This window comes from Phascolarctos cinereus, unplaced genomic scaffold, assembly GCF_003287225.1.
Source record: "Phascolarctos cinereus isolate Bilbo 61053 unplaced genomic scaffold, phaCin_HiC Scaffold_4;HRSCAF=312, whole genome shotgun sequence".
In the NCBI taxonomy this organism is placed as follows: Eukaryota; Metazoa; Chordata; class Mammalia; order Diprotodontia; family Phascolarctidae; genus Phascolarctos; species Phascolarctos cinereus.
This window is the reverse complement of record NW_027555847.1, coordinates 90484712-90511066: the sequence shown is the minus strand read 5'-3', so window position 1 is coordinate 90511066 and position 26355 is coordinate 90484712. Positions and strand designations below refer to the sequence as shown.

At 40.4% G+C, this 26355-nt stretch overlaps 1 protein-coding gene across 6 annotated transcripts in view; it reads right to left on the bottom strand.

The window, feature by feature from the left end:
• Nucleotides 1-25572, bottom strand: part of LOC110216945 (zinc finger protein 445-like) — a 53718-nt gene extending 28146 nt beyond the window's left edge. For 2 of the 6 annotated variants that reach the window (XM_078152434.1, XM_078152431.1), the window contains exons 1-5: nucleotides 25490-25572; nucleotides 14413-14537; nucleotides 9306-9423; nucleotides 3989-8988; nucleotides 147-303 (exon numbers count right to left, since the gene is read on the bottom strand). In XM_078152434.1, the coding sequence (XP_078008560.1) occupies nucleotides 147-303; nucleotides 3989-4402 (571 nt within the window). In that variant the 5' untranslated portion in view covers nucleotides 4403-8988; nucleotides 9306-9423; nucleotides 14413-14537; nucleotides 25490-25572. The remainder of the gene's footprint in view (nucleotides 1-146; nucleotides 304-3988; nucleotides 8989-9305; nucleotides 9424-14412; nucleotides 14538-25489) is intronic. The other 4 variants (XM_020999022.2, XM_078152433.1, XM_020999023.2 and 1 more) reach the window with 4 other exon arrangements.
• Between the last annotated feature and the right edge of the window lie 783 nt (nucleotides 25573-26355).

Below are 26355 nucleotides of genomic sequence, written 5' to 3'. Positions count from 1 at the left end.
CCTCAGGGAATCCAAGCTGGAAGGAGTTCACAAGAACAATGAAGCAGGCCTGCAATTGGAAGAGGCAATGAGAAGGGAGGAGGCTCCAAAATAAAGGTGGACCAGTAGACCAGTGTTAGAATAAGACAATGGGCCAGGGGCAGTACCATTCAGAGCATCCTTGACGTGGAACATCTTTGCATCATCAGCAGAGTCCAAGAGGATCCCAGGGGAAGGGCTGCCACAGAGAGGTGGAACAGAAAGAGCTGCCAGAGACGCCGTCCCCATCCATGGCACATCCCGTCCTTGGGCATGGCCTGAGACCTGGAGACAAAGAGACAAAGTCGAGCCTGTGAGGTATTTGTGGGAACAGAAACCAGAATCTCGGAGGAGGAACTTTCCTGCCTGTCTAACTGTTCCTGAATCTCCCTTAGTGGCTCATCACACATTTCATGTCCCTCAACTGTGGATGTTCCCCAAGGATATGTCCTAGGCTGTCTTCTCTCTACATTCTCTTGAGTTAAGAATGGGACAAAGAAAGCCATGACTTCAGACAAGAGAGCTCACCGTGAGTTGCCAGAGTCAGAGCAGGCAACCCAGAAGTAGAACTGGGGCCAGGATGGGCAGGACTTCATGCCAGCTCCTTCTCTCTCCCTAATTTATCCTGCTTCTAGCTTGTTTGTAACATAGCTGTTTTCACGTCTTCCCCTTTAGATTGTGATCTCCTCTTAGCACAGGGCTTGTCACTGAGTGCTTAATAAGACTTAATAAGGCTAACTCAGAAAAATGGAGAGAAGGAGAGAATACAATCCAGGTGAGGGGGACGACTAGGACAGGATCACAGGGAAGAGGACACAAAAAAAAGGCAACAGTGAGGAAGACTATAACATTGGCTCCAATTTCTATCACACTTTAAGCTGTACAAAGTGCTTTCTTCACAATGATCTTGTGAAAGTAGATTTTAATTAATGGTGAAAGGAACCTTAAAGATCATCTAGTCCAATCCCCTCATTTTACAGATAAGGAAATTGAGGCAATATGAAAGACCACTAGATTTGGAATCGGCAAACCTAGATGACCTCTCCTATAAGGCTCACAAAGGTTAAATGACTAGGTTAAGGTTATACAGATAATGTATTATCCCCATTTTAAAGATGAGAAAACTGAATCTCTGGAAAGGGAAACAGGTTGTCTGAGGTCACATAGAGAGTGCAATGTCCATGCTTGGATGTGGATTCCAGTAGCCCAATGTGAGGTCCAGCTAGCATTCCATTATATCACTCTGCCTCTTCAGGAGATCAGTCTGTCTATAGCAGAAATATACATAAGGCTAAACTGGGAAATAAGACTGAAAGAGGTGGTCAGAAGCCAAGCTAAGGAGTGTGCAGTAATAACTGCATGCAAGGAGAATGGGAAATAGAAGAGATTAAAGACAGGAATATGTGAAGAGAGCAGTCACAGTATACCAGCTGCAAATAAGGGCTTAAACTAGGGTGGTAGCAATGGGGATAGAAAGGATGAGTTCAAACCTAAAAAGCAGCACTGAAAAAAACTTAATGACTAAGTGATTCTGAAAAAAGGGAAGTAATTATGGTGTTGGGAAAAGAACCCTTTCTTTGGATTCAGAATAATAATAATAATAACAATAATAATAATAATAATAATAATAATAATAATAATAATAATAATAATAATAATAACTCCAAGCCCAGTGCTCTAACCACAGTGCCATCTACCTCAGAAGACTTTAATTTGAATCCCCAACTCTCCCACTTAGTAGATGTATGACTTTGGGCAAGTCACTTCAGTTCTGAGCCTCAGTTTTCTCATTTATAAAATGGGTACCTGCATTACCTACCTCATAGGATTGTTATAAGAATAAAGAGAATGGGTTATGTATGGTGCTTTATAAATTATAAAATTTTAGATAACTATCACCTGATAGTATCATTACTATGGAAAAATGAAAGATCACACTAAAATTTAGAAATTAATGTACTAAAAGAATGATGCTACCATTATCAGAAATAAATGTAGCAGGTAAAGCTATGAGAGTAGTTGAAATTTTTAAGAGAAACAGAATAAAGACAGAAAGGAGAGCAGAGAACCAAGCACTAAGCCTTGAGAGCTTCATGAAGAACGTAAATCAGCAAAGAAAGCAGAAAAGGAGGCAGGACCATAAATGGTCCTGAAAACTAAAGAGGAAATGTCAAGGAGAAATAGTCAATTGTGTCCAAAAGGAACAGAGACTAAGGAGTATGAGATTTGGGGTGGGGGGGAAGGGGAAGGTCACTGGCTCTGACAATTTTTCAAGTCTTTTTTGACTTTAGGGAGAACAGTTTGACTAGATGTAATGGAAGCAATTTCTGGTCTCCTTTGTATTTGTCTACTGATCCAATTCATAAAGGCAAGATATTCCAATATATGAAATAATGCACAAAAAGCTGGACTGAATGATAACCTCTTTGTTGTACTCCTCTATCATGTTTTAAATTTTGGATATTGGCTCTGAAGAATTAAAAGTTGACATTTATTCAGACCATGGGTCAACTTAAATGGTACCTTTGCTCTTTGTTGCCATTTGCTATATACCTCAACTACTTCAGCTATGAGTCCTCTTGTCCAGATCCCCATTGTAGGGATGGGCTTTATTGTTTTAACTTTTTCAAATTTCTCAAAGAGTGTAGAGATGAACAGTAACTCATAAAACTCTACTGGGTGTGGAGGATCTGCAATGTCAGTGAAGAAAGTGTCCGTAGACATGTAATCAGAGATCTTTCAAAACATTAGAAGGATATTCTACTTGATACAACATATAATAAACATTATAGTTCTTGGGCAAGTTCTATAATTTAAGGGCCCTCCCAGTGCTGCCATTCTCTATTCCAGTAGAATATAAGTTTCTGAAGGCAGAGACTATTTGTCTCTGTATCCCCAGTACAGTACCTTGAACTTAGCAAGTGCTTAAAAAATTCTTGTTGAATTAAATCCTAAAGTCCTTCATTCATTGACATGTCATTTCAACAAATATTTAAAGTGCCAATCATATGTAAGGGCACTGACCTAGGGATACCCAGACAAAAAGGAATTAGTGCTAAAGTATAATACATTCTACTGATGAGCCACAAGAACAAAGATTAATAAATATAAAGTAATTTGAGGAGGAAGAGAACACCCCACTTCTGACATTCAGCATCCTCGGGTCCTTTCAGCACTGTGTTTTATGTTCTGTCACTTGCAGCTTCCGTGATTCTGAGTTTGGACAGAGATCCTGGAAACCACCCATAGGGTGCTCCCTGACCTTTGCCTAGAAGTAAAAGAGTGGGTCACTATGGGAATGGGTACAGAGAAACAATGAGAACACTCAAAGAAAAAGTAGGGAGAGTGGAGAAATTAAGACAGTGATGGAATCCTATTAGATACATGGAAGGAAGGAGAATCCACAGGAGAGAAGGGCCCACAGATTGAAATCTGAGAGTAGAAACTCCCATCTTGGGGCAATGAATCCTGTCTCATGGATTGGAGATGTGAAAAATACTTCATGTGACTCTGTCCCCAAAGTGATCGAGGCAATAATAAGCTGAGATCATCTAACCACAGATAAAAAATTTCTATGGCACATCACATTTTTCAGAGTACTTCAGATACAAGTATTATCCCCATGATCTGCCCAAAATTACACAGCTATTAAATGATGTATAGCCAGGACAAGATAATAGCTCTCCAGACTCTCAAATTCAAATTCAAATGTTCTTTCCACCAACCCACGCTGACCTCATCACACAGGCCACTTATGCTACCTCGGATTGGCAGTGAGCTAGGAAGTAAATCTACCATGATTTATTACTGCACTTTGAGGCAAAAGGAAATGTTCTCATTGCATTCCTATGTCCTAAGGGCTCAGGTCTTGGCAGAACAAATGTCATCAAATGGGTTACCAGGCAGGTATTGTCTCCTACATGCCTCCCCAAGTCTCTCATCCCTTCCCCTTCCTCAGGGCCCCAATTACCATTGTCACCTTTTTTTCTGGTCCATCAAGGTGACTCTCTATATCCTGCACAAGAGCTGCAACCTCTTCTCCACTTTCTGGATGATGTAACTGGACCCAGGTCCGGGTCTCTCCAGGCAGCATGGTCAGGAACTGCTCCATTATCAGATGCTCCAGGATCTCTTCCTTTGTGCACGTGTCTGGCTTCAGCCAACTTTGGCAGAGTTCCCGGAGTCTGAGCAGGGCCTCATGGGGCCCAGAAGTCTCTGCATAGCGCAACTGCCGAAAGAGCCGGCGGGAGAGTTCCTGTTTAGGGCTGGTGTTCTTCAGCAGATGAGATTTTGGTTCCTCATCATCTTCTTCCTTCTTCACTATCAAAAGCCCTTCTGAATCCAAACTTGTTTCAGTCCACTTGTCCTTTTTTTCGGTCAACATCTCCACTGAGTTGACAGACTCCCTCTAGTTAGGATCTACTAAAGTTCCTAAACCTAAAGATTCAGTTTCTCCTCAAGATCAGAGCAGTGAATTATCTACCAATACATCAGGAAACACTGTTAATACAAGAAAATGATCATGTTTGAAAGATTAGTAATGGTAATGAGGATCTAAATAGACATGACACTAAAAGCAAAGTCGCAGGTAGAAAGACAACACTCATCATAATACACACTCCCTTCCATACCCCCCGAGTGAGGGATGGAGAGGAGAGAAGGAATGCCGTGTGTGAGATGAAGACAGTATACATGGAGAGGCTGGAAAGTTGGGGCAAAGTTGTGAAGGGCTTTAAAAACTGAACTGGGTAGTTTGTTTATATTTTATCCTAAATGCAATGAGGAGCCAGTGGTGTTTATTGATTAAGGGAGTGCATGGTCACATCTACATTGAAAGAAAATCACTTTCCCAGCTGTGGTGAAGACAGAGAGGAGTGGAAGAAGAATTAAGCAGGAAAATCAATTATGAAACTGTTAACAATAACCTAGAAAAGAAGTGATAATGGCCTGTGGGAGACAGTCAGATGCTAGAGAGGTTAAGGAGATCAAAAACAGACTACATGGGAATAATGACATAGTTTTGAACTTGGAAATCTAGAAGAATTGGTGGCACTTTTTACAATTCTTCTCAAACTGTATGCCAAGATAAACTCCAAATTGATACATGACTTAAATAAAAAAGGGGATATCATAAGCACATTAGAGCAGCAAGGGAATAAAGCTGCCTTTCAGCTCTATAGATAGAGGAAGAGTTTATGAATAAACAAGTGATAGAAAGGATCACACAAAACAAAATGGACAATGTTGATGACATATAATTTAAAAGGTTTTATACCAAAAAAAATCCAATAGTTAAAGATTAGAAAGGAAACAGTTAACTGGGGGAAAAGTCTTTATAGCAAATTTCTCTGATAAAAGTCTCATTTCCAATATATATAAAGAACCGGTTCAAATTTATAAGAATAAGAGCCATTCTCCAATTAATAAGTAGTCAAAGGATATGAAAAGGCAGTTCTCAAAAGGAAGAAACTCAGGCTATGAACAATAAATCATTGATAATCAGAGAAATACAAATTAAAGAAATCTGAGGTTCCACCTCATATCCATCACTTTGTCAATGCTTACCAAAAACCCATAGTGGCAAATGCTGGAAAATGGGTTTGCTACCACATTATTGGTGGAGATCTGAGTTCGTCCAGAAATTGTGGTTATCAACTTGGAATTATGCCCTAAAAGATGCTTTTTTCCCAGCAATAACCACAAGGTCTATCCCCCAAATCTCAAAGAAAGGGGAAATGATTGTATAGGTATAAAAATATTTATAGCTGTTCTTTTTGTAGTAGCAAAGAACTGGAAACTCAGGTAATGCTCATCAACTGGGGAATGGCTAAACAAATTATGATATATGAAAGTAATGAAGTACTGTTGTGCTATGAGAAATTAATGCTGTCAGAGAAACTTGAGAATATGTATATTAATTGATGCAAAGTGAAGTGACTAGAGCTAGGAGAAAAAATCATAAATAACATCAATGTTGTAAAAAAGATAAATTTGGAAAGACTTGATAAAACTGATCAGTGCAATGATTATCCCTGATTCCAGAGGGCTAATAAAGAATGCTTCCTTCCTGCCTTCTAACAGAAAGGTGATGGACTAACATGCAGAAGGAGAAAACACGCTTTTGGATATGGCCAATATAGAATTTGTTTTGCTTGACTGAACTTACATGATAAAAGGGTTTTGTATTTCTTTTTTCTCCCAGCTGGAGCAGGGATGAGGGGAAAAGGGAAGGAGAAAAAATGCTTGATAACTTTAAAAAACATTTTGGAAAATAAAGATACTAAGGTAATTTAGGCTTGCCATTCAGAGTTATGAATTGCTATGGATCACTAGATTTTCTTAGTCATGTGCCTCCCTGCTAGATCTTTCTAACTGGGTGCTTACTCTTCCACAAGAATACTATGTGAATTGGTGGGAGAGTATGACTCACCTTAACAAGTAGACTGTTATATTTTGATTACTTCTACTTTTCCTTTCAATTAAATGAATGTTATGATTATTCTTGCTCTTGCCTTCTTGTTTAGTAATGTTTCATGTTTAAGAGTCAATGGCGTTATTCCTATATCTGATTGCTTATCATCTCAAGGAGTGGGGAGAAGAGAGAGGGAAGAGAAGAGAGGGAGGGAAGGATAGAATTTGGAACTCAAAACTTTTTTAAAATGTTAAAAAATGGTTTTAACATGCAGTTGGGAAAAAAAATAAAATATATTTTTTTAAAAAGAGTCAGTAGTGTTAATGTGATTGATTTTGTAGGGGCTCAGGAACTACAATTATAGCAGCTCTTTTCATAGTAACCAAAAACTGGAAACTAAGGGGGTGCATACCTACTGGGGAATAGCTAAATTATGTCCTATAAATGTAATGGAATATTATTGTGCTGTAAGAAATGATGAAATGGACAGTTTCAGAGTAAACTGAGAAAACCTCTATGAAATGATGCAGAATAAAGTGAACAGAAACAGGAAAACAATTTAAACAATGACAACATAAAGAAAAACAACTTTGAAAGATTTCACAACTCTGAGCAAAGCAATGATAAGCAGAGTCCAGAGGACTGGAGATAAAACACACCACTCGTCTCTGGCCAGAAAAGTGAGGGGCTTAAAATGCAGAATATGAAACAGACATGGCCAATTTGGGCATTTGTTTGCTAGAGTGTGCATATTTGCTATGAGTTTTGTTTTTTGGGTGTTTAAATTGCTCAATGAAGGGGTAGTGGAAGGAAGAGATATTAAAAGCTTGTAAAAATAATAGGAAATGTCCAATAGGCAATTGGCAATGAGAGCTGATGCTCAGGTAAGACACTAGGGCTAGGTATACAAATTTGAGCACCTGCATAAAGATGATAATTAAAACCATGGAAGCTGATGAGATTACTGAGAGTTTATCCTAAAAGATGTCTCTATCAACAGAAGGTAAGCTCCTTGTAAGTATTTTTGTATGCCTGGCCCAGAGCTTAAAAAATTCTTGATACATATTCAGTTGTGTTTTGGATGTGTTTAAAAAGCCTTTTATTAATAACTTGGAGCTAGAATTCCTGTAATCCTTTTTGATCTCTCAAATTCAACCTTGCACTCAATCAGTCTTTCTCAAATTTTTTGGTCCCAGAAACCCTTTACATCTTAAAAATTACTGAGGCTCCCCCCAAAGAGCTTTTGTTTATGAATAATATTTATCAATATTTGATTAATTAGAAATTTAGACACAAGAAATATATCTTAATCTTACGCTAAAAACAGTTTCAGTCTCAATAAGGAAAAGGAAAAAGGTAGCCTTTTGCTGAATAAAAAAATTTAATTTAAAAATTAAAAAGAAAACAGTTTTGACCTCATGGGGCCCCTGAAAGTGTCTCACTTTGAGATAACACTTTGCAAACCACTAGTCTAGATCTTCCCCAATTAATGAACTTCTTCATGTGACTCTGTTGACCTCTTTGTCTTTCCATCTATCTAAACCCTGGCCCTGGTCCACCATATACAGGAAAAGAAAGGAAGGAAGAAGGGGACAAACAGGGAAGGAGAAGAGAAGAATGGGGATGAGAGGGGAGGAATGAGGAGAACCAGTCAATTAGCATTTATTAAACACTATATTTAGCTACTTGCTAAGTGCTGGGGATAGAAAGGCAAAAGTAGTCTCTGCTCTCAAGGAGCTAACAAAACAACAGGGGTGACAACAAACAAATACATAACAATGTGTGTGTGTGTACATATATATATATATATATATATATATATATATATATATATATGATAAATAGGAAATAGTTAACAGAGGAAAAGCAATAGAATTTGGAAGGGTTGGGAAAGGTTTACTGCAGAAAAAAGGATTTTAATAGGGACCTAAAAGAATCCAGGGAAGTCAGTAGGTGGAATTTGGGAGGGAGAGCATTCCAGGCTTGGAAAAGCCAGAGAAAATTCTAGAAGCAAAGAGATGGACTGACTGTGGAAAGGTAGGAGGGTGCTAGGTTATGGAGGGTGTTGAATGCCAAAAAGAACATTTTGTATTTGCTCCTGGATGCGTCAGGGTTGGGGAGAAGGGGGGGGGGGCAGTGACATGGTCAGACCTACACTAAAGTGTAGGAAAATCACCTTAGTATCTGATTGGAGGGCGGAATGGAGTGGAGTGAAGCAGGCTGACTCACCAGCAGCCTGGCTCACCAGCAAGCTACTGGAATAATCCAGAGTGGTGGCAGTGTCAGAGGAGAGAAGGGGGTGTATACAGAGATGTTGCTAAGGTGAAATCAACAGGCTTTAGCAACAGCTTGGATATGGCTAGTGAGGGATAGTGAGGACTTAAGGATGACAGGCTGACATCTGGGTTGGGAGCCTGGAGGACTGAAAGGATGGCATTACCCATTACAGGAATAGAGATTTTTTTTTCGGGGGAGGAGGGCGGGCTAGGGATTAGGGAGAAAGATGAGTTCCGTTTCGGATGTGCAGAGTTTAAGATGTCTATGAGACACAGGGAGAACTGGAAAAAAAAAAAACAAACACCTTCACCCCTAGCCCCTGGGACCCCTCCCTCATCCCCAGCCCCTGGGATCCTACCCTCATCCCTCAGCTTCTGGGACCCCATTCCAGTCCAGCCCCTGCCCCCGCCCGGCAAAGCTGAGAAGGGAGGAAAAGCAGCCTCTTCCCACCCAGCCCCGGGGCTCTCTGTTCCCCCTGCCCCAGGGCTGAGGTCGCCAGGGAGCCCCCAGCCCTCTGCATTCATCCAGGGTCTCCCCCCACCCCAGACACTATAGGGTGCTTCAGTCAGGCTGCGAGAAGCCAGTGCATGCCCCTCACCTCGCTCCACGATCTTCTGTCTAGTTCTCCAGGTCTCTCTGCTCCTCTCTAGGAAGACTGGAAGGTTCTGGTTCTTGGGCAGCCTCGTTCACGGGGAAAGCAGGGGAGGCGGAGCAGGCTAAGGAGAAGGCGGAGAAAGAGGAGGGGGAGGGGGGGGCGGGTTGGGGAAGGGGACGGTGGGAGAGGGGAGAGTTGAGGCTTAGAGGAAATGAAGGATTCTGGGAGGCAGAAGTGCGCTGGAGAGCATCCTGGGGATGGAGCTCCAAAGTAAGGACAACAAGCCTTGCTTCTGAGAATAAAGCTCATTGGTTGATTGATTGGTCAGTTGGAATTTATATTGCATGAAGAAAGGAAGTAACATGAAATAAGCCTGGAAAGGTAAACTGGAGCCAAAGTGTTATTAACAAGTTTTAAAGGTCAAGCTGAGCTCCTATTCTATTCTAGGAATAACAGTGAATCGCAGAAGCTTTTCAAGAAGAGTGAACTCTACCTTAGCAGAATGGCTTTGACACCTGTACAGAGGATGGCAGGCAAAGAGGTATGCAGAGAAAGAGGGCAAATAGCACTGTCCTAAGCTAACATAAGAACGCTCAGTTTTGCGTACTCATCACCCTACAAACTCTCTAATATTTCAATACTTCAAGGAATTTCAGGGTTGAAGGGACTTCATTTGTCATCTAGTCCTGCATATATTTGAATCTGCTCTACAACATACATAGGCAACTGGCAAGCATGAAGCATTTATTAATGTCTGTCAATTTATTACTTAATAATTCAGAATTTAATAATTTATTAATGCCTGTCAATCACCATTCCCCAGCTAAGTGTTAGGGATAGAAATACAAGCAAAAAGAAAGAGAATCCTTGCCCCCAAGGAGTTTACATTCTAATGGAAGAAGACTTAGGATAATGGACTTAAGAGCTAGTAAGGAGTTTAGAGACCTTCACTTTACAAATGAGCAAACAGGCTTAGATGGATTAAGTGACTTTCTCACAGTCACACAGCTAGTAAGAGTTTTGATTTGAACTTGAGTTTTCCTGATTTCAAGTCCAGCACTACCACTGAATCACACTACCTCTTAAATACTGGGTGTCCCAAAAAATTATCTCATTTGATCCTCATAACAACCCTCAGATGTAGGTACGGCAAGGATTATTTTACCCATTTTACAGATGGCAAAGCTAAGGCCCAAAAAGATGAAGTTACTTTACTAGGGTCTCAAAGCTAGGCAATTGCAGAGCTCCATTCAGTTGAGCTAGGAAAACTAATTAAGTACAATAGAAACAATATGTAGCCAGGAAATGCTGAGTATTGATTCCTAGTCCATAAACCCTGATACTCTGACTCAGCCTAGACTGCTTCTCTTATACCCAAGTCAGGAATTTCCATCCCCAGTTCTAGGCTTTCACCCTCTATGTAATTTCAGTTTAACAAACAGCTAGGTAGTGCAATGAATAGAGCACTGAAACTGGAGTCAAGAAGACCTAAGTTTGAATCCCACCTCAAACACTCACTAGCTATGAACCTGGGCAAGTCGTTTAGCCTCTCTGCTTCAGTTTCTTCATCTGTAAAATGGGCATAACACCTACCTTGCAAGATTGTTGTGAGGATCAAATGAAATAATGTTTGTAAAGCACTTTGCTAACTTTAAAATGATCTATAAACGCTAGTTATTATTATTAAGCACTTTCTGTATGCTGGAGTAGTTGATGACAGGATATATGCCCCCACTGACTTCAAAGTCTAATGGAGGATAAACTCAAATACAAGTAACTCTAATATATATTGTATGAAAATTGCACCAGAGAGTTGAAAAGAACTAAAGTGCTAAAATTGAGATTCAGAAAGGCTGTATGAAAAAGACTTCTATGAAGTGAGCAGAACCAAGAGAATAATTTATACAATAACAATTATCACAATAATATCATAAAAGACCAACAACTTTAAAACACTTTAGAACCCTAATCCATGCACTGAAAAACCACTAGTCAAGTGGACTAAAGATGAAATATACCATGTGCGTTGGTAGGAGACAAGCCTTGCCTTCACCATGATAGAGCAAGAACTTCCTTCAATGGGGACTCAGGCACTGGACTCAAGAGTCCTACTCCTAAAGCCCAGGTAAGCAGTTCACGAGCTAAAGGGAAGGACCAGAGAGCCAGTTTGGGTCTATTACATAGCTAAGTGGTTTGTTGGGATACTGACAGGAAAGCATGATTCTAAGAGTCAGGACGCTTTATTAGTCGTGCATTGATACTTAACACTAACAGAGGCTGGAGGTGAACATGAATAAAGACCAGAGGCCAATGGCACAAAGTAATTACGTAGTCAAAAGACTCGCTATGATTGTTCCAAGGACTAGGGATTTGATTAGGATTTTTATAAGGTTCTTAAGGGCATTCCCCCCTGACCATCTGGATTGTGATGGGGCTTCTGTCCAGTTGCAGGATAAATGAAGAACAATCCAGTGTTCTAAACTTGGGCCATTTTGATGGTGATGGCCTTATGCCAAGGAGCACAGTAGGGGACAGTGTTGCTTATCAGGATACACAGGGAAAGCCAAGGCACGGGAGTTGAGCAAACCATCTAGGAAATTTCCACGGTAAATTAAAACGCACACAAGTCAAAGTTACCAGATGGACCCTAGGTTATGAAATGGGAGTCTGTGGACCATCAAAGGATCCTACATCATTACCTACTCCTTATAAAGAGGTAATGGCCTCAAGATGCAGAATGAGACAAAACATTTTTAGATGTTTGTTGGAATTTGTTTTGCTTGACTACACATTTTTGTTACAAGGGTTTTGTTTTTTTCTTTTCTTTTCACTGGGGGGTGAGAGGGGTGTTGCAGTCTTTAAGATTGTATTCCAGTAAAAGTCCAAAGAGATTCGGGATTCCCATAAAATGAAAACTTGACACACCAGATTGATGCTTCAGCAAGTAGTTATTGACAGAATGCGGTCAAGGGAGGAGATAGGGGACTTGGAACTGGAGTCTGCAGAAGAGAGCTCAAGGAAATAAGTGATGAAAACAGAAATAGCCACTGTTATGTGATCATATTCAAGGGAGAGGGGTGAAGTCATGTGTGATGCCAAGCTATCCGCCTCCCTGGGGATGACCATGATTTCCCAGAAGTCTCGTGACAAGTCCCAGAAGTTCAGGCTGCAAGATGGCTAAGCCCCCTACAAGAGCGTGTTTTCAGTAGAGCTAAGAATATCTAAGCCCCTCTCAAGGAGTAGCTACAAACATGCCAAGAATATTCCATTACACAATAGAAGGTGGATTTACCAGAACTAGGGAAAGGGTGCATGTGGATGGCAGGGACACATAATCACACAAATTGTCAAGAGGTTCAAGGTCTCTGAAAACAATAACATAATATAGGAACTGATCTTGCTGTGAAAAGTGTGGTGTGGCCGTGTCAGAAGGCACTGAAGACAGACACCAGGGACGAGTAGCTTAACATGGTCAAGAGTCAGGGCCTTCTAATAATTTTATATTACAGTTTAGGTGAGTGGAAGGGAAAGAAAATAAATGTTGAAAAAACTGTGGTAATCAGGGAAATTTTTTGAAAGAGATGGTGTTTTTAACTTTTAAAAGAGTCACTGTGTTTTGGTGTTTATAGAGCATTAGTTCAAAACTTTTCCCATCCACGAACTCCCAAAGCTAAGCATTCATCCTACCTGTTCTTTGTTGTTGTTGTTCAATCATGTCCAACTCTATGTGACCCCATGGAGTAGGTTGCCATTTCTTTCTCCAGTGTGTCCCCATTTTACAGATGAAGAACTGAGGCAAATAGGGGTTAAGTGACTTGCCTAGGGTCACACAGCTAGGAAGTATCCAAATCCACATTTGAACTCAGGTCCTCTTGACTCCAAACCTGGTGCTCTATTTACTGCACCATTTAGCTGCCCTTACTTTTCAATAAACCAAAGTTCTCCAGGGCCCTGTTTCCTCACCTAACTGTATTTAATACCAGTTCTTACCTACTTCAAAGAATTGTAGTGAGAGTCACCAAGAGAAATGGAAGGTATGATCATTATCTCCTTAATCCTCACAACAACTGCAAGAGTTAGATAGAGAAGGGAATTTTATCTTCATCTCTATAGTTGAGAACAATGAGGTTCAGATCAGCCCCCAGGGATTAAATTATTATCTCTCTGCAAATAATTTGCATACCTTCATCAACAACCCTAATCTCTCTCCTGAGCTCCAGTTCCACATTGCTAACTGCCTACAGGACATCTCCAACCAACTGTTCCACAGGCATTTCAAATTCATCATGTCCATAGAAGAACTTCCTATCTTTTCCTGCAAGTTTTTCTTAACTTTTCTGTTTCTGTCAAGGGCAACATCATTCCTTAGAGTCACTGTGGCTTACAATCTCAGAGTTATGATCAACTCCTGCCTCACCCTTAGCCTCCACATTGTTGATTCTGCATACAAAACATCTCCTGCATCCATCTTCTCTCCATTCAGATAGCCAGTACCTTTGTTCTGGCCCTTATCGCCTCTTTCCTGGACTACTGCAATAGCCTCCTAATTGTTCTTCCTACCTTAAACCTCACCCCTCTCCAAGCCATTCTCCACAAAGCTACCAAAATGATTTTCCTAAAGCGAGGGTCTGAACATGCATGCCGTTCCTTGCTTACAAAGCCCCAGTAGTCTCATACCACCTCCAGGATACTATGTAAGCACAGTCAAGCCCCAGCCTACTTGTCCAGATTGACATCATTCCCCTTCACAGACCTTTCAGTCCAGCCATTGTTTCTTCCACACAATATTCCTGTCCCAAACGCCCAGAATGCCCTCCTTCCTCAACTCTTCCTCTCAGAATCCTGAGTTGCTCCAGTTGCTTATTGGATGTTTCAAAATATATCTTCCATGGAATCTCAAACTCAGCATATCCAAAACTAAATTCATTATCTTTCCCAAGAAGACCTTTCCCCATTTTGTCTTTGAGGTCACCATCATCCTTCTAGTGATCTCGGCTCAGAAACTTGCATTATAGTCCACTGCCAAATCCTGTCATTTCCATTTCTACAGTATCTCCCAGGGTCTGTGCCCCACCCCACCGCCCTGATTCATATCTACATCACCTCTTACCTGGACAACAGCAGCCACCTAATTGATCTTCCTACTGCAGACTGCTCCCCTCTGCAATCCATCCTCCACGCAGCTGCCTTCAAGATCTCCTTTGCTCAAAACACTCCGGCAAATCCCCATTGCCTCTAGGATTAAATATAAGTTCCTCTCTTTAGATTTTAAAACCCCTCACCACATAGCCCCAAACTGTATTTCTAAACTTAGCATATGATGCTCCCCTTCCCAAACCCTACAATCCACTGAAACTGCCCTTCCTACTGTTCCTCACCCAAGACCCTTAATCTCCCAACTCCATGCCTTTGCATTAACAGTCCCCCTATGCCTTGGGATGCTCTCCTACCTTACCTCTATGACTTTTAAAATGCCTTGTTTCCTTTAAAACTGCTCAAGTGACACCTTTTATATGAATGTTTTCTCAATCCCTCACCCCGCTAAAGGAAAATTACCTTATGTTTATTATTTTGCATTTGGAGACTGGGTATGGCACAAACCCACCCATGTGGGCAGTGTCTGACTGGGAATGCACACACCATTAAACTTCTAGAGAACTCCTGTTCAGCTACAATTTGAACTGGGTGGATGGATGGATGGACAGCTCCTCTGATTAGTTGCCTTCATTGTTATTTGCCTTTCTTCCTCCACTAGGCCTCACCCCAGACCTTCAAAGCCCCACCCCATCTACCTTCCCACCCTACCCCCTCTCCAGTTCTTCTTCTTCTACTAGATAGGAGCCCCACCCCTCAAACTTTCCATTAAGTGGACTCTACCTCCTGCCTGGGTCCTTCAATGATTAGGGGGGATAGGGGCCTGGGGAAGGTGCTTCCAGAAACCTTTCCTTTCTATGCAGCTTGTTCTTGCCCTAACCAGCAAGAATTGGCCTAGGGGCACCTTGTCCTCAGCTAAAAGGAAAGAATAGTACCCTGTGTCTGGCTCCACCGAGATTCCACTCTGCGGTTCCTGCTCTCCCTCCTTGCCTCCAGAGGGAAGGAACAGGAGACATGTAAAAACCTAAAGCTGACAGCCCCCTTTCTTGCTGAAGCCCCAGAGCACTCTCAAGTATCAGGATGGATATGACCTGAAGCTCTGGCCTACCTCTCCAGGCTTATATTGCATATTAATTAGCTCTCAGGCTCCATGACCTAGCTGGCCTCCTTGTTATTCCCCACCTCCCCAAATATGACATTCCATCTGCTTCCACACTTTTGCACTGGCTGTCCCCCTAGACTGAATTGCCCTCCATTATTTTTGTCTGATAGAATCCTTAGATCCCTTTAGGCCCCCATTAAATGCCATCTCCTATATGATGCTTATCTCTATCCCCTCCCCCAGGTGCTGGTATAAGCACAAGGGAGGGTTAAAATGCAACAGCCTAGGTTTTAGGGAGGTTGAATTGTAACACAGCATGGTCTTAGGGCATCACCTTCTGAAATTCTTTAGTTCTTGCTAAGAATAGATGCACATACAGGAACCAAATCTAAACAAATTATTCTGCCAGTGCTATACCAACAGCATCCATGCACTTAAGTCATGATAATCTTACCAAAGTCTCTTATAGGCTACCTACATGCATTATAATCTGGATGCTCCTATTTTCCTCTTTTCAATAAAGTCTCTATTACTTTGAGGATTGTCTCCACATAGGTTAATTTCAGCCTAATAATTGTGCCCACATGCAAATTAATTTATCTGTGGTCATACTGCACCCTCCTCCAATAGTATGTATGCTTCAGGAGTGGTGGCTGGGGGGAGGGCGGGGATGATGTCAAAATCTCAACTGCCTTGGCCTACTTTCCACCCACCTCAGCCACATACATCTTGGATATCTCATTTCCCACCTGACTGCACTCATTTTGGACTTCTTTATTTCTCAGACCCCATCAGTACCTTCTCTCCTTCTGATTGGAGAGTGGAGTCATAAACTCCTTCATTTAAGGAGAGGGGACAGGATAAACATGTAAAGATAATTTTCAACATTTGTTTTTGTAAGATTTTGAGTTCCAAATTTTTCTCCCTCCTTCCCTTCCCTCCCTCCTCCCCAAAACAATATTTCCACATTAGTCATGTTGTGAAAGAATCAGCACAAAAGGGAAAAACCATGAGAAAAAAAAAACAACAACAAAAAAGGTGAAAATAGTATGCTTTGATCTTCATTCTAGTCTTGATATTGCTGATGGAATAGTCTTGATAGCTTGATGGTGTTCCGAAGATATCCCTCCTCCTCCTCCTCCTTTCATAGCAATTTTCTCTGACCATGACAAGAGAACTGAAAATGTTCTATGAGGAATCTGATTGTGACAATTACCACATGGAGGAAAAAATAGCTTGCTGGAATGGTAAAATGAGGGCTTTTTAAGGATGGAGAATCCTGCATTTTTGTGAGGCTGCTGGAAAAGAATCAGTGGATAGGGAGAGCGAATATTAGACATTGGTGGTGACTGGGGGGTGGGGAGTGGGAGGGGGCAGTCTGCCAGAGGAGACAGGAGAGAGTGGGATCAAGGGTATACACAGAGGAAAATGTAATTGCTTTTAGAATTGAGAAAGCTGAAAGGGACTTCTTTGAGTTCTGTACCATGCCTCCACACCCCCTTTCAACTTTCTTTTGTATGTTATCTTCCCCCATTAGACTGTAAGCTCCTTGAGGATAGGAGCTCTTTAAAAAAAAAAATCTCCTGCACTTAGCACAGTGCCTCGCACATAGTAAGTACTTCATAGTAGGTTCACTGACTGTGATGGTCTCACCCTTGATGACCCATTTCCATGATCAAGAATTCTAAAATTCTTCCACACCACCTTAACCTGGCATTCTGTCTTCCCCTATGTCTCCCTCCTCCTAAACCAAATTGTATCTGCATTATGATTTCTATTCCTTCCATCCCTCAGTATTCACTCATGCTCCAATTTCACTTTTCTTCTCTCCTAATCACATGCTAGTTAACCATCCATGGATTATTCTATCCATATCCTCTGCTCCCACCCATATGCTTTTTACTAGAGCTAGGGTGCGGGGGGGGGGGGGATCACATACCTGTGCAGATTGGGTCTACTACAAATTCATTATCTACTCTTATTTGGTCCTTCACCCCAGCAAGACAATCCTTTCACTTTCCCCTAATTGATTCTATCACATTCCCAACCACAATTCAAACTTACCTACCTCCACCTCTTATGCTACTTTACTGGGAAAATACAGGTCATTTTCCTTCATCTCCCTCTTCTCAAACTATAAAGCAACAATAATTTATTAAGACCTATTATGTGAATACAAATACAAAGAATGAAATATTCTCAATTCTAAAAGCAATTACATTTTCCTCCAGTCTACATCTCAAAGCCCCTTGAACATCCTCTTCTATTACTCCAGTCTCTGATGAAGAGATGATCATTCTCTGTATATACCCTTGATCCCACCCTCTCCTGTCTCCTCTGGCAGACTGCCCCCTCCCACCCCCCACACCCCAGTCACCACCAATGTCTAATATTCGCTCTCCCTATCCACTGATTCTTTTCCAGCAGCCTCACAAAAACGCAGGATTCCCCATCCTTAAAAAGCCCTCATTTTACCATTCCAAGCAAGCTATTTTTCCCTCCATGTGGTAATTGTCACAATCAGATTCCTCATAAAACATTTTCAGTTCTCTTGTCATGGTCAGAGAAAATTGCTATGAAAGGAGGAGGAGGAGGAGGAGGGATATCTTCGGAACACCATCAAGCTATCAAGACTATTCCATCAACAATATCAAGACTAGAATGAAGTCAAAGCATACTATTTTCACCTTTTTTGTTTTTGTTTTTTTCTCACAGTTTTTTTTTCTTTTGTGCTGATTCTTTCACAACATGACTAATGTGGAAATATTGTCTTGGGGAGGAGGGAGGGAAGGGAAGGAGGGAGAAAAATTTGGAACTCAAAATCTTACAAAAACAAATATTGAAAACTATCTTTACATGTAATTGGAAAAAATAAAATACTATTAAGGGGAGGGAAAAATACAATATCAAGATTATTCCATTAGGCCTAAACCTGAAGGCACAGACTGAACTAGCATGGGTATAATAGGGCAAAACTCCATCAGCTCTGATTTCAAGTAAAAGTCAAATTCCTTTCCGAATAGGCAGTCACAGAGCAGAGAGTCACATTACTGAACCTGTATCACAGACAGGCTCATAACAGGTTGGAAACTGAGTCAAGAAGATGCTGTTACCTTTTAAGGCTGTCTTTGTATGACTAACATCCGGAGGCGAGACTCCCTAGGGAGCAGCTCTTCACAGTTTTCCTTGAATGGTGGAGTACTGGCTTAACAATAATTCAGGGGAGCACCTAGGTGGCGCCTGGTCCTGGAGTCAGGAGGATCTGAGTTCAAATCCATCCTCAGACACTTGATACTAACTGTAACCCTGGGCAAATCACTTAACCCCAACTGCACCACAAAATAATAATAATAATGATAATAATAATAATAATAATAATAATAATAATTCCAAAAGTTCTATCTGTATTTAGTCCTCAAAGCAAATCATGGTCCCAAGAAGTTGCACCTCATATACCAAGTTCCACAACTTACAACTTAGAGCAGGGTACAGTTGTTTTTCGTGTTAACAACATCTGTTCATAATAAATAACAATTATTAAAAGCATTTTTTCTTAATATTTATTAAGCACATGAAGACTTTCCAAAAGCTTTCATTTCTAGGTGAAACCATGAATAGAGAGCAGGGCCTCGGGTCAGGAAGACCTAGGTTCTAATCCAGCCTGAGACACTTATTAGCTGTCTAACCTTGGGCAAGTCACTTAAACCTCCCTTTGCTCAGTTTCCTCATCTGTAAAATGGGGATGATAATAATAGCAACTACCTCCCAGGGCTGTTGTGAGGATTAAATGAGATAATAATTATAAAGTGCTTAGCTTACTGCCATAGCAAGTACTATGTAAACATATCATTAGTTTAACACACCCTGAATGAAAAAACCAATCATTAGAAATTAAGAAAATAATTACATTCTCAAGTTTAATCCATACAATGAATGCGTGATAGTTTACTCAAAACTCAGAAAGTTAATTTGCCTGGGTATCTTAATGTACTACACATCAACCCCGAGGGCAAAAAAGAAAACTACTTTAAACTGGTGTCTGTTGATGCAAAGTTGAGTCAAAGATATAGTTCTGACACACACCAATTGAGATAGTTTTCATCCATTTTATAAACAACAGTCAGACAATTTATCACATAAATTGTTTCTATATACAAGCAAACTTTTAAGCCATACCCCTTTAGCTATGAATGCAACTGTTTGTGAGTGGATGGGTGGGGAGACAGGCAGGGCTCAATCTCAATTCTTTGGTAAATCAGTTTACTATTTTAGAATTCACAGGTTCTCATTATGTGTGTATGCGTGTGTGTGTGTGTGTGTGTGTGTGTGTGTGTACATACGTAAATTCTTTTACAGAGCTGATGAGATTTATGACGTTGCCAAGGCCAAAAATCCAAGGGAAATGTCAAGCTCACATAGAACTTCCCAAATAATGAGGGTTTCCAAGGGCATTTGTATTTTTCCCATACAAGTTATTTTTTTTTTACAAACAAAAATATACCCCCTTTGAATACTTAAGACAGTCATCTACCATAAAAACATTATCTTACAGACAAAAGACTTTGATAAGTAACAGCTCAAAGTCATAATTTCACAGCATTCAGATCAAAAGAGGAGCTAATGTAATGACACAAATGCTTTACACCATTGGTTTGTTCTTGTTGAGTTGTTTCAGTATGACTCTTTGTGACCCTATTTGGGGTTTTCTGGCAGATACTAGAATGGTTTGCCATTTCCTTCTCCAGCCCATTTTACAGATTGAGGAACTTAGGCAAACAGGCCTAAGAGACCTTCCCAGAGTCACACAGCTAGTAAGTGCCTGATGCCAGATTTGAACTCAGGAAGATAAGTCTTCCTGATTCGAAGCCCAGCGCTCCATCCACTGTGTTACCTAGCTGCCCCACACTATATGTGTTATTCCACAAATTGATAGCACTTCTATACAATAATTTCCCAAATCACAATGCAACTATAAGTATGCTAAGATAAAACAATATTATAGATTTAAAACATAACACACAAAACTTGTTGTTCATCCATTAATGTTATTCTAGTTGAATGCATCTCTAAATTATTTTACATGGAAAAACATTCCATTCATCTACCCGTTTTGGCATTCTATACAAGCTGCATTCAGAGACCAGTATGGAGTACTTATCCCTTTTGGTTTTATAGCTACAAACATATGGCACCAACAGTTACTATTCAGAGAATGGATCAACTATGCTTGAATAATAACTTTACAAATACTATCTCATTTGATCCCTACAAAAACCCTGGGAGGTAGGTTCTGTATTATTATTCTTCCCATTTTACAGCTGAGGAAACTGAAGCAAACAGAGGCTAAGTGACTTGCCCAGGGTCACACTGCTAATAAGTGTGTGTGGCCAGATTCAATGCAGGTCTTCTTGACTCCAGGCCCACACTCTATCCTGTATACTTCAACATCAACTTGCCTGGTTTATAAAGCCATACTGGTCTCGTTCTCTCTCTCCCTCCCTCCTTCCTTCCCTTCCTCTCCCTCCCTCCCTCCCTCCCTCTCTCCCTCCCTCTCTCTCTCCCTTTCTCCCTCTCTCTCTTTTTGTCTCTCTCTCCCTGCCCTCCCTCCCTCCCAACCCCTGCATTCCCAATTTGGCCATAATTAGAAACACAGATATGAGACTATATCCTTTGAAAGCTTTAAAACTTTGACAAAAAAGTTCTCACTCTTCACCCTTTCTCCTCTGGCCAATCAGTCCCAAAGTATGACACTGGGTGACTGGAAGGATGATTGTGCCCTTGGACAGAAGAAGGAAGAAGAGTGGCTGGGAAATGTCATGTGTCCTGCTAAAGTTCCCTTTTCTCCATCTAGAACAGCTACAGACGGAGGCTCTGGTACCTCCAGAGATCATCTTATCATTGTAATCAAGGAAGATAAATATTTCCCAGCCAAATACAACAAAAATCTTTACATAATTGGTAGACAGAATTAAAAATTTAGTATCATGATTCAGTAAGTATGACCAATACACTTCTTCCTACATTTCTTTGTGAGGTCTCTTTTTCAACTATGACAGCCTTGAAAACAACTATAAACTGAATTTAGAACTTACCCAGGATCACACAGCTACTAAGTGTCATGTGTCTGAGGCCAGATTTGAAATCAGGTCCTCCAGACTCCAGGGCCAGTGCTCTATCCACTGAGACAACATTTGCCCGATTTCCTTCTCCTTTTGTTCCTGTTCACTTAATTTGAGAGATTCTGCACTCTGAAAAAACCATGTAATTTGGTCACAAGTGACCTTAAATCCAGAGATCATGTCCAAATGATTAATATGGCCTCTCTTAGTGTATATATGTGTGTGTATACACTATGTGTATGTGTGTATATATATTCCTCACTACAAGTAAATGATTTGGCCTTGTATTTCCAAAATGATTCTCTTCTGAGATTGTGGCTTCCCCAGAATTTGATCACTTCTGGGTAAACTAAAATACAATTCTGAGCCCGAAAAGGGAAGGAACAAACTCCAAATTGTTATAGAATAGCTCAGGGGTGGGGAATCTGTGGCCTGGAGGCCACACGTGGCCTTTTGCCCACTTAAGGACCTAGTGGGCCATATATGGCCTTAAGGCTGCAGGTTCCCCACCCCTGGGGTAGCTTATTCCAAATAACCTGGTTTACTTCAAATATATATAACTAATAGGGTCAGGGATATAATTTGCTACTTATAGTGCTTACATTTACTGTAAGTTGTAATAGTAACATTTTTATATACTATATTTCATCAAGGCTTTAATCAAGTTACTATTCTACCTTATTATGCGAGTTTAAACTCCTTAAGCCTGCAATTTTAGTTCCCTATTTCATTCTTGTAAGTCACCCACCATTCACTTTTAGAAGAGGCTTACTTAAGATAAAGGTCAAATGTATTCCATGAAGCATTGATGTCAGTGTGTTATTCCAGGCAATCTAAGTTGTTGCTATTGTCCTGGGGTTGTGCAAAATCACCACACTGCAAGTCTGGCCAAGAGTAACTAGAGTATACCCCATTGCTACAGATTTCAAGATTCCTCTTTTAAGATTATAAAAGAACTGCCTTCACTGTCATGGCGGGGTTACTGAAGAGTCTTAGACTCCTTGAACTGGCAAATTGCTAACTTTCCTAATAAGCTGATCATTACTTATAGGGCAAAGTTTTAAAAATAAAGCAGAAGTGAGTAGAAAATAATCTTTGCATCAAATAGTATTGCTAAAAGCCTGATATTCTTACATAGGGAATTTACAAATATTTAAGAGCAGGAGTCATTCCCCAATAGATAGGCAGTCAGAGCACAAGATCAAATTGTATTCTAAAGAAAAATTTCAAACTGTCAAGGACCATTTCAAAAGTAGAATTTAAATTAAAATAACCCTGACAATTCACCTCCCACCCTGCAATTGTCAAAGAAGATAAAAGATGGAAATAGTGTTGGAAGGGTTGTGAAAAGAGAAGCATACTAATTCACTATTTTTGTAGCTGTGAATTGGTCCAAGTGCAAAAGAAAACAATTTGAAATTGAAAAATGTCTATTTTTTGACCCAGAGACTCCACTACTAAGTATGAAGCATGCACACCAAGGAAGTCAAGGACAAAATGAAAGGTCCAGTCTACACTAATAAGCTATAGCACTAAGATGTCAGCTGTGTTACAAAAATTAATAATATTACAACAGCATACTGGTCTAACATCTGATGTCTCTAATAAATAGAAGAGCTATTCAGTTTCCCTTGAATAAACAGATAATCAATTTGAAGGATCATATAGTTTCATCAAAAGTGGGAGTATCTTATCAAATTAGGAGTTGGAAAGTATTTTTTGTTAATAAAATTAAAAGAGGAATACCTTTTATTTGCCACTGCTAACATTAACAATGATCTTACTTAATAATTCTAAAAAATCCTAAATCTATTGGCTGTATCTCTGTTTTACACTGCTTTGGAAAGTCAAGTCTTTTGTTGCACAATAAAACGTCAATCAATAAGCATTTACTGAGTGCCAGAGGTCTTTTTCAACTTGGCTGGAGAAACTTTGGTCTCAGCTTCTCCCCAAGCAAGTAAGAAATATGCCTATTAGTTACTGCAGCTGGGATTTGGACCATTCTCTCCTTCTCTAGGCCTAGCACTATATCATGCTACCTCTCATAAAATGGTTAATCTTGATTTTTTAAAAAGTTAGTGGATATCCCAGCAATACAAGGATCTAAGACATCTCCAAAGGCCTCATGATGGAAAATGCTATCCATACCCAGAGAAAGAACTATGGAATTTGAATACAGATCGAAGCATACTATTCGCTATTTTTTTTCTCTTCTGTTGAGTTTTGTTTCCTCTTTCTGGTGGTTCCTCCTATTGGTTCTAATTTTTACTTACAACATCACTAATCTGAAAATATGTTTAATAAGAATGTATATATACAGCCTATATCAGATTGTGTGCCGTCTTGGGGAGGGTGGTAGGGAGAAAGGAAGAGAAAAATGTTAAACTCAAAAGTATGTGGAAGTGATTGCTGATGAATCAAAATAAATTAACAAAAATAAATTTTTTTAAAAAGTTAGTGGATGAAAAGGCCTTTGAAAATTTCAAATATTAAGTACAATGTACTGTTTTTAGTAGAGGCTCCTTACTTTTTGCCACAGTGGGCTACATCTGAAAGTACATTAAAGAAAAATTAACCCATTTTTACTGTGGCCACCATGTCCTGAACAACCGTCCTCTTTCACCCTTAATGGAACTTCAGCATCTGGAGGACAAAAGGTTGAGTTAACACAAACTTTAGAAACTTAACCCTTGAAAGTAATGAATCCATTGCCAAAACTGAGTAGCAAGCAACAAGCAAAATATAACATAAGCTATTGATGCATCTTAAACAGGCACTGGGGGGAAATGGAAAGATTTTTATGAGTTGATAAGAGTAAAGAAAGCGAAGCTACAACAACGTCCACAAGAACCACAACAATAGAGAACAAAGTGAATGCCAAAAGACAGCCAACTTCAGATTAATTGGTCTTAGAGAACAAATGATGATGTACTTTCTTCCTTTCAGTAGTGAGGTAAGAGACAACAGGTTGGAAATGTTGCAAAAGCTGTCAACTGCAGTCATTTCGACTCGAGTTTTTTTTTCCTTCATTACAAGGAAGGGCTCCTTGGTATGGGGTATATGGGGAAACAAATGTGGTACAAAGAAAAAGATATCAATAGGCTGAGAGAGATTGAGATGGAGACCTTTTTTTTAATAGGCACAGGCAAATAAGCATATTAGTAAAAGTCTGAGAAAGGAAAGAACAGTACTTCCCCACAACCACCTTTTCCCGTCCTTACTAGAGGGATCACAGTGCCCAAACTGCACTTCCCTGCCCTGTATCAATCCCAAAGTTGCTGAATACAGTAATTTAAAAGGCAAAAGATAATAGGCTTACAACTGCATGTAGCAAAGTAACCAAAAGTGACTCCATTTTGTAAAATCCCCCCATCTTGTCCCTGTTCCTTATCTACCTCAGGGTCCTGCCTCCTTTTATGGCCTCACAAGTATTGCAAAAGCCAAAGCTCTTACTAATAGATGTCACTTCTCCCCCACTGGAGGGACTGAAAGTCCCTTGATTCTTTATGGGGGTCTTACCTGACCCATAGCTGTAATTTTATCAATGCTGTCAGACGCCATCAATGAGGACAAACACAGATACTGTGCTTATGGTAAATTATTTAACTTGAAAAGGCTACAAACTAAGACTAAAGTGCAGGGAGATTTGGTGCGTGATTTTTTTGTATGAAGATGATTGTGCACTCAATGCAACCTCTGAAGCTGAGATGCAACAAAGGATGGATGGATTATCTGCTGTTTGTGCTAATTTTGGCCTGACAATTAACACCAAGAAAACACAGGTGCTCCACCAGCCAGTACCACCACGCTATGTGAAACCACTGGTTAGAGCAAATAAAGAAATTCTAAATACTGTGGATAAGTTCACTCACCTTGACAGTATACTTTCTAGGGATGTACACCTAGATGATGAGGTAGATGCATGCATTTCCAGAGTTAGCTCAGTATCTGGGAGGCTCTGAGGAAAAGTGTGGGAAAGAAGAGGTAATTAGACTGCCTACCAAAGTGAAGGTCTATAGAGCCATTGTGCTGACACTGTATGCCTATGAAACCTGGACAGTCTCCAGTGCTATGCCAGGAAAGTGAATTGCTTCCATTTGAATTGCCTTAGGAAGATTCTGAAGATCACCTGGCAAGATAAGGTACCAGATACTGAGGTCCTTTCTCGATCTAAACTGCCAAGCATTCAAATTCTACTACAGACAACACAACTCCAATGGGCTGGCCATATTGTTTGAATGCCAAATGTACATTTGCTTAAAAGATTATTACAGAGAACTCACGCAAGATAGGCACTCGCACGGTGGTCAAAAGAAGCAATACGGAGCAGCGAGGCGGTGCTGTGGACAGACCTCTGGAGTTGGAGTCAGGAGGACCTGAGTTCAAATCCGGACTCAGACACTTGACACTTACTAGCTGTGTGACCCTGGGTAAGTCACTTAACCCCAACCGCCTCACCAAAAAGCAGAAGAAAAAAAAAAAGAAGCAGCAATACAAGGACACTCTCAAGACCTCTCTAAAGAACTCTGGAATCAATTATGAGATATGGGAGATACTGGCAAAGGACTGCCTAGCATGGCGTACCTGCATCAAAGAAGGTTCTGTGCTCTGAGTGAAGTAGAACTGCAGTAGCTCAAAAGAAATGTGAGATGTGTAAATTTAAACATCTCTACTCCAAATGTTCACATGGATTATTTGTGCCTGACCTGTGGTAGAGCCTTCTGAGCTTGTATTGGTC